General features: G+C 32.7%; 1 protein-coding gene and 1 long non-coding RNA gene across 2 annotated transcripts; both read left to right on the forward strand.

Annotated features, from left to right (window-relative positions):
• The first annotated feature begins 378 nt into the window (after window positions 1–378).
• On the forward strand, window positions 379–7,709 carry LOC106779171 (disease resistance protein RPM1-like). The gene is made up of 4 exons (XM_022776473.1): window positions 379–892; window positions 1,146–1,264; window positions 5,820–7,638; window positions 7,697–7,709. Exons 1-4 carry the CDS (start codon window positions 453–455, stop codon window positions 7,707–7,709), a joined length of 2,391 nt encoding a protein of 796 aa, XP_022632194.1. The 5' UTR covers window positions 379–452.
• Window positions 7,710–7,722: 13 nt separating this feature from the next.
• On the forward strand, window positions 7,723–9,278 carry LOC111240773. The gene is made up of 3 exons (XR_002666332.1): window positions 7,723–8,002; window positions 8,589–8,634; window positions 8,819–9,278. It is a non-coding gene; the product is annotated as an uncharacterized LOC111240773 (long non-coding RNA).
• The last annotated feature ends 236 nt before the right edge of the window (window positions 9,279–9,514 follow it).

The following is a 9,514-nucleotide window of genomic DNA, read 5'->3' on the forward strand; positions in this document are numbered from 1 at the left end:
AATTAGTAAAATAAGTTGGAAGATATATAGTTGTATAAAAGCCAAGTGGTGAAAATCACCAACTTTTTTCAGAATCTCTACAATATTATTTTTCTTTATGAATTCTAATATATATTTTATAATCTAGAATCTCTTCAATATTTTTAATTGCAATATTTTTTTAAAAATATGATTAAATTACAATATATAAATAAATAGAAAAAACTAATTATAATATTTTATACGGTGAAGCTTAAATATAACGAATTTTCTCGAGTTGGAAATGATAGTTAAGAGAAGAAGACGTGTTTGCTAACTAAAAGAAACTTCTGAGAATTTTAACGTTCGACTCATTTTCTTTATAAGTTTTGGTCCACACAAGGTTTTTGGTATCGTGAAAACCATTAACAGAACTTACAGTAAGGTGCAATCTTTCATACAACACAGAGAGAGAAGAGAAAATTATAAGAGCAATGGCTGAAAATGCAGTGACCCTTCTGGCCCTTCTAGCTGAAAATTTGTTGACGTTACTGAAGGAGGAAGGAAAAACATTAAGCGGGGTTCACAAAGATGTTAAACAGATCGAGAATCTCGTAAAACAAATCAAACCTTTCATGAAGAATGCAGAGGAGAAGGTACTGATTGAAGAAAGCGTGAAAAATTGGATGAATGGGTTGAGGGAAGTGATGTTTCGCATGGAGGATGTGGTTGATCTCTATTTGTTCAAAGTGGCAAAACGTGATGGAGTTCGTTATGGAATGACAAAGAAGATCAAAAGTGTAAAACATCGTCATCGTATATCATCTGAGATTAAAGATATCAGACTAACCCTAGATGACCTCTTAATCAGTATCAGCACAAGACTACAAGTCCTACCATCTCATGGAGACGCTCTTCCCATTACAATTCCAAGGTGCTATCTAACTCTACTTAAACTGCAATTTTATATATTTTCTATGACGAAATTTCCAATAGTTATATAGTACCTTTGACATACTGATGATTCTATAAATATGAACACAAAAATGAGTTTCAGTGCGTCTAGTTTTTGTTATTTATAACCTTGAAACAACTATCACCATCTTTTGGTATGCTGCAACTTTAAGAACAAAAGTAGTAATTAGGGTTTATAATTTTAGAGGCTAACCTAATATATAACTCCTCAGGCCTCATTTTGTGAAGGAATCTCAACTTGTTGGGATTGAACATAACATGCAAAAGTTCAGAGATTGGCTGGCAAAAGCTAATAGTCCACTGTTGGTGGTGGTAGGCCCACCGGGGATAGGTAATATCAATTGTTTTTCTACCAATTATTGTTCCTCTAATTTTTTATTTTTCTTTTATATCATATAAATCAAAATTTTCTTTAACATTGATCTTCAATTTTCTAATCTTTTCACAGAGTTTTAAGAAAATAGTAAGGTTTAAGAAGATTCTGAGTAAGCAAAATGCATTGTTAGATCTATAAGTTTTCATTAAGAGGATGATTTATTAGATAAGAGAAAGAAATTGTATAAATATATATAAATTAAATATGTTTGTAGTCTCGAATTTCCTTTTTGTTTCAAACTTTAAATTATATTATTCTAAAAGATATTGTTATATGTGTAACGACAACTGTTATTTTCACCCATAAACAGTAGTTTCAGAACCGAGACATATACAGGCAAGACAAAAGGTCTATTCTTTTTTGCCTGAGTTGTAAACCAAGACAAAAAGAGATAAGATTTTGTTTTAGTTCAAAAGCAAGCGAGACAGTAGGATTTTGCTTTTTTTATTTTTTTGGAATGACTTTAAGCCTTGGTTCCTTTTGAACCCCAAGGCAGTATCTTGGACTCTACTATCTTAGTTAGGACCTGAATTGAGATAATATAGTGTTTTTATTTTTTTGCTTTTTTGAATTACTTTACGCCTCGATTGTGGCCTGAACTGATGCCATAGAGGACTTTATGCCTCGGTTATGGTCATAATCGATGCGCATTCCCTTGTTTTTTTTAAGAATAGGTATGTTTCTGTAACATTCCCAACTGCAAAAACAGAACTGCATATACTTAACAACCAGAACAGTCTAGAACAATGCAAAAGCATATATTTTCAATAAAAATTATATTAAAACATAAATTCATTCAATGTGATCATAAATCAACTTCTTAGAAGCATAAATCAATTCAATGTAATCATAAATCAACTTAGAAGCATAAATCAATCAAATGTGCAAAGTTAAACTAATAATAATGTACAAAGCATAAATCAACTTAGAAGCATAAACTTAGAACTTACTATATCCTAATATCTACTACATACTATTATACAATTGAATTAGATATTTAGCTAGAGATTTCCTTATGAGTTTAAGTGGCCTCTCTGGAACTGAAGTAGTAAAATTGAATCTCTGCATAAAACACAATGATTTCAATTAGCGTATATGAAATCTAAACTATAAAGAAAATAAAATTCAAATAAAAATATTACCATTTACCATCCATTGGTAACATGTGCACGAATAGTGATCATCATCCAATACATGATGTAGTAACCACACTCATATGACTCGATTTGTCTGTTACACTACAATATATCATCATAATTATAAAATATTAAGTAACATCACTCGAATGGTACAAAATGTAACAAGATATAGAATAAATACCAAACCTTAAGGGTCGTCCATGTAAGCTTTTTAGCTCTAGCAGTAGATCTCCTAGACAACATCATATGTGCTACAAGGGAACTATTAAAAAAATGCTTTACCATACATTTATATAACAGAAAAAGTTGAAACATTGAGGTTTTTACCAATCTAATACTTGTCTAAGAGGGCTGAGAGGAAACTTGTGCAATGAACAAAACCATACAATAGTGTTCTCCAGTATGGAGATCACAAGTAGCTGCCAATGACGCCTGAAATTGGTAATAACTTAATTTTCATACACTATAATCATAAATGAAACTTTAAAGTTAACAAAATTCACTTACACAAGTATATAAGGGAGAAAATATATCCCCTTCCCCATTGCAAAACAACTGGTGATGTATGCTTGGATGTCATCAAATCTATTTCCTTCATGAGTCATTAGAGCCGTCAAAATGGGTCACAACTCGCGAGCCAACTCGACTCACCATGGGTTCGGGCCGAGTTGAGTTTGAAAAAATTGAATTTTTTTTTATGCGGGTCAGATTTCAATCCGACTCATTTAAACCCGGCTCATGCGGGTTGAACCCGTGGTGGGCCAGGTTGGCCCGCCAACCCACCTACCTAATTTTATTTTTTTAATTTATTTCTTTATTTATGAAACCCTAAAAAATAAAATACTCTCTTCACTCACTGTGTATATCAAAAAAGTAATCTCCGTTCTCTTAAATCACTCTTACAAAACTTGTTCTCATTTACGGTGCTGTCACTCTCACTTCTTCACTGAAATTCTTCAAGGAGCAGGTTTTTCGTATGTTTTTTGTGTTTTTTTATGACATTTGGATTATATTGTAATTTTTATTATTATTTTGAATTGTCTTCAGTTTAACATCTTTTTTGGGAGTGAAATTTGTTTAAATTTGAATATAGAAAGTTTGTGATTTTTTTATTTAAAAAAAACTCTAATTAAATGGGCTAGTGAGCCAATTCGTTTACCCCCCAACCCGTGGTGGGTTGAGCCGGGTTCAGATATTTCTAGGGGTTGGGTTGGCTCACTAAGTGACCAACCCGTGGTGGGCCAGAACGGGTCGAGCCGGGTTACTCATTTTGATAGCTCTATGAGTCATATAGGGGTCAATGAACCCATATACATCATTGAACCCCATCTTGTTACTAACACCAAACATATACCTGAAATCAAGAAATTATCTAATATAAGTAACTTGATAAATTAATTTTATATAAAAAAAGTTCTCATAAACTTACATCATCTACAAGTAAACAAGTGTAATATTAATTTCTTCTCTCCCTAAAGCAAGCTCCTTAACATCTTACTGATGCAAGTACAATGAGATCTCAACATGTCTTCCAAATGTAGTTGAATCCTATGGTACAATCATCGACGCATCTGCAATGATGTTACAAAGCTCATCTAACACACCAAGAGGGTCATTCTCAGATAAATGAGTCTTCTTCAGTGCATGAATTCCCTCTTGACCTATCTGCTGTTACATGAAAAAATGGTTATGTTTTGACGTCAATAACAAGTAAAGTTTAAAATTGATAAGTATATAGTAGGAGTGTTTACCGAGGGGTCAGATACAACACCAATCAAATGTCTATATCCACTATCTGCAAAAAATAAAAATAAATATTTAATTTATATTTTATCGAGTTAAATTTAATTAAGATTAGCATTAATTTATATTTTATAAGGTTAAATTTAATTAAAATTAAATTTTAATTTATATTTAATTTAATTTATATTATATTTTATATATCTTTTGTAATTTTATTTTAATTTTATTTTAATAATTTATAAAAATATATATTTTTTTAAAATATTTATGGGTATTCGCGGGTATCCACGGGTATCCGCCGGTTTTAAAATACCCGCGGGTATTTTTTAAGCGGGTAGTGAGTCGGGTAGCAGATAGGCACTACTTGTGCTCGACCCGACCCGTTGTCATCCTTAATCACACAGTACCAATACTAAATTTAAAATGCACTTATCATTTCTATTAAAATACTTGAGGAAAGTAAATAAGATCAAAGTATATAAAAAGAATCAGATTTACATAAATGGTAATATACATAATACTAGTCAAAGAAATGAAATGAGATTATGAACACCTCACTGAATAAAATAAATCTCAATAATAAAGACAAATAAATAAAAAAAATGAGATCAAGAACACGTCACTTAGTATAATAAAGGGTTAAATACGTTTTTGGTCCCTTAACTTTCAGTGAAAATTAGAATTAATCCCTCTTAAAAACTTTGGACCAATTTAGTCTCCTATATTTAGAAATGCGTGGATTAGATCATTTTAATCAAATTTTGTTAAGTTTATTTGATATTTTAAATGCGTTTCTCAACTAACACTAAGTGAAAATGTGTCAAATGTTGTAAACAACTCAAATATAATCATGAAACACATTTGAAATATGAAATAAACTTAACAAAATTTGACTAAAAGGATTAAATTCACTAAAGTAGGGAGACTAAAATTGGGCCAAAGTTTTGAAGAAGAACTAATTTCAATTTTGACTGAAAGTTAAGAGATCAAAAATATATTTAACCCTAAAATAAATATACATAAGAAATTAGGTTATAGAAGCCTCACTGAATAAATAAATATCAATAATAAAGACATATAAATAAAACAAAATGAGGTTAAGATCACCTCACTAAATAAAATAAATATGAAAATATATATAAATAAAAATGTACAATAATAACAATAATTAATAAATGTTTCTCTTACATTAGAAGATAGGTTGGATATAAAAGATGAAGTGGTTTTGATGAAGGTGAAGGAGTTAAGATAGGTTGGATATAAAAGATGAAGTGGTTTTATTCGTAAACTCATTTCAAATTTGTTTCCAAAAATTAACGTGCATATACCATCATCGAAACCAACTTTTATTATATAATATTGCTATAGAGTAATAGCCCTAATAGCTTTTAATTTAAACATTCATTCAACTTAAAAAAAAAAAATCCTATAAGTGACATAAATCGTATAGTAGATTCGTTGTTTAAATAAATGATAAAAAAAATCCCTACTTGAAATTTAATTGGAATCCAAGTAAAATTTACTATTAGTTGAAAATTCTTGTTAAAAATGTTAAAAATATTGTAATTGTGGTATACCAAGTAAATTATATTGCCTAATAACATTTATATTTTGTGATATTTTTTAAGGTAAAACTTCAATAGTGAAGAATGTGTATAACAAGCAAAGGAAATTGAACCAGCCGAAGAGAAAGAAGGATTTCGACTTTTGCGTATGGATAACCATGACTCAAGCTGATTCTTGGTACCCAATAATGCAAATTAAAGAAGAAATACTTATGGCAGATCCCAGTGGATCAACTTCATTGAGGAGTGCAACAAGGGAGAATCTTACAGAAAAATTGGGAGAATACTTCATAGATAAGAGATGCCTTATCGTGTTAGATGATGTGAAGGAACTAAAAATTTGGGACGTTATCCAATTTGCCATACCTCAACATCGGGTTATTATCACTACACAACGTGATAAATTTCCAAATAATATTGGAAGTGATACATCTGTTGAAAAAATCAAGTTAGAACCTTTGTCTTCAGAAGATGCTTTGAAGCTCTTTCACCAGAAGGTTAAGCATGTTCAATTCCCTGAGTTAAGTCAATTGTCCAAAGAATTCATGGAAAAATGCAATGGTGTGCCACTGGCCATTCTGGCCATTTCTAGTCTCCTTTCCACTATGAAATCTGCCATTGAATGGCGAAGGGTACGTGACGATCTTGGTTCATTATTGCGAAGTCACCATCATCTTGAAATGGTCCGACATGTATTGTTGCAAAGTTACCGAGAACTTCCTTATCGCCTCAAACAATGCTTCTTATACTTTGGCCTTTTCCCTCAGGGCTATTCCATTAGTTGCAAGAGGCTTATTCGCTTGTGGGTAGCAGAGGATTTTGTAGAAGGAGATACCCAGAACAAATCAATGGAGGAATTTGGAGGTGAATACATGGCTGAACTAATCTGTAGAGGTTTGGTTCATGCTTCACGAGTTGATTTTGATGGAATACCTAGAAGCTGTCATGTGTATAACCTCATGCATGAGATCATAGCTAGTATTTGTAAAGACCAAATGTTTTGTCATGTATTGGAAGATGTAAGGACACCAGTGAACTCCAACATGGATTTCTTTCATAGGCGTTTATCAATTATAAAGAAGAATGATTCTGCTACTATGGAAAGAGACCAAAACTGGGGAAAAGTTAGGTCTTGTTTTGTTTTCGATGATGCTAAGAAGTGGCAGGTGAACAACCATTTTTTCTCTAGTTTTGAGTTTCTGATTCGATTAGACTTGTCTCATGCATGTCTATCTGTTGATGTTCTTCCTGAACAAGTTGGAAATCTATTGAACTTGAAATACTTGAGCCTAAGGAACACCAACATCATGTCACTTCCGGAGTCCATTGGAAACCTAGTGAATCTGCAGACTCTAGACCTAAAACAAACTAAATTGCATGAAGTGAAGATCGATAAGCTTGTCAAGTTACGCCATCTCCTAGCTTACTATGTCAGTTATCAAAGTTCAGAATTTTACTGTTTAGAAGGACTAAGGTTAAGTGAAGGAGTTCAAAATCTAGAATCATTGCAGAATCTATCATATTTAGATGTATCTGGTGGTAGAATAGTAAAGGGACTGCAAAAGCTAACGAAGTTAAGGAAGCTGGGAATTATAAAGCTAGAAGCAAAACATGGTGAAGCACTGTGCATTTCTATAGAGCACATGATCAATCTATGTTCTCTAAGCATTGGGGCTTTGGGAAAACAAGGCATGCTAAAGTTACAATCTTTAAAACCTCCATTGTCCCTTAAACGCCTTTACCTATATGGGCGTTTAGGAGAACTTCCAACATGGATATCAACTCTTCCAAATCTTATCAGATTGTACTTGAAGTGGTCTGATCTAAAGCAAGATCCATTACATTACCTTAAGGACCTGCCACAATTGTTGCACCTTGAGTTGTATGATGCATATAAAGGTGAAAGGTTGCATTTCGGTAATGGATGGTTGAAACTGAAGGTTTTGTACTTAGGATTGTTGCCAAACTTGAAGACCATAGAGATTGGTAAGGGAAAAGTTCCTTGTCTTGAAGTATTGAAGATAGGGAGATGCCATCAAATGATAAGGCTCCCCAAAGATATACTAAACTTGAAGCATCTTGAAAAGCTTTATCTTTATGATATGCATGAACAGTTTATAAAAAGATTATTTGATGAGCAAAGTGAAGACTATAAGATTATTAACAAAATACCTCTCGTGGAATACTCCAACAACGACCATTTTGCCTCTTTTTCATGATATTCATTCTTGAAGACAGATCTACAGGTAACCGGTAAATCTTCAAGCACAATATAATCGTTTATATATATATATATATATATATATATATATATATATATATATATATATATATATATATATATATATATATATATATGTGTGTGTTCGCGTGTGTTTTTATTGTTTGAATTGTCACCATTTTATACTTCAATTTTGAAATGGAACAGGGATATTAAACCAAGTTGTTATGTTTTTCTGAACAAGTCAAAGGCTTGTATGTAGGATATTATTTTCTTGGCCTTCAATGTTCCGCGGGCAAGAACAATTACATGATCTTTCTATTTAGAGAAAGGGTCCCATTATTTTCACACCTATATTTTGACACACTTTTGACACCGACAACTGTCAAGCTCTAATTGGTTAGTTTTTTTATTTATTTTTTCAAATATTCTGGCAGGGAAAATGAGTAGGGTTTCAAAAAAATTTCGTTCCAATTATACCCTTGTCCTGTTTCATTATGTTTTCTCTCTCAGATTTCGTTCTCTCTCTCACATTTCGTTCTCCCCTTGCGTTTTCGTTCTCCCCCTGTGTTCTTTGTCTCACATTTGGTTTTTGTTCTCTGTTGTCGCAGTTTGGTCGAAATGGGAAGCCTCGGACAACAACTTCGTTGGAGCAAGGTAAATGCGTTCTTCGACCCTTTTATTGTCGGCTTGGGTATTGGGTTTTTCGTTTCGTGTTGCTTTCCGTTGATGTTGTCGTTAGGGTATTGGGTTTTTGGTTTCTTTGTCGGTTCTTCGACCCCTTTTGGGTTTTTTGGTTATTTCCTTTTGTGTTTACATTTGTGTTGTTTTCGTTGAGCAGTTGATGGTTCGTCATTATTTTTCAACGATGTATGTTTGCACTTTGAACGAACACTTGACGGATGTGTGTAGAGGAGCAAAAATCTATAATTGAAGAGCTTAAAAGGAAGATCAATGTCGTAGAGGCAGAGTTGGTGGTAGAGAAGGCCAGAAGAAGAACTAAAAGCACAACTAAAGATGATGGTGAACAAAGTCCTGCACGTCCACAAGCATTCACTAACAGTAACAGTGCATTTTTTTCCCCTGGTGGAATGTCAAGCAACGAACCAGGTGAAATGTGCAAGACCGAACAAGGTGGAATGTCGCCAAACGCACCGGGTGGAATGTCCAACAACCAATCACAGTTGAAGACGTACGTTAGGATTGGATCAAGAAGGCGTTATAAGAGTCAAACACTTAGGACACCATACACCGCAAGTGTAGTAGTTAGAAAGAAAAATGACTAATTATTGTATTAGACTTCACTCTTAGGACAAGAATAGGACATTGTAATTAAACCTATTTCGTTCAATGTATAGAACATGCATGTTTGGTTCCATCTATTTATGTAATTGATAACTGCAAATTTATTGTGTCTGTTATTGAAGTGCTTTATATTTTGATTTGCAAGTGATAATGTTTGTGAGAAAAAAATGAAGTAATGCTTGTGATTTGATGAATTTAGCTGAATTGGTGAAGATAATGGTGCTAAATTGTG

Source organism: Vigna radiata, unplaced genomic scaffold, assembly GCF_000741045.1.
Source record: "Vigna radiata var. radiata cultivar VC1973A unplaced genomic scaffold, Vradiata_ver6 scaffold_352, whole genome shotgun sequence".
Classification (NCBI taxonomy): domain Eukaryota; kingdom Viridiplantae; phylum Streptophyta; class Magnoliopsida; order Fabales; family Fabaceae; genus Vigna; species Vigna radiata.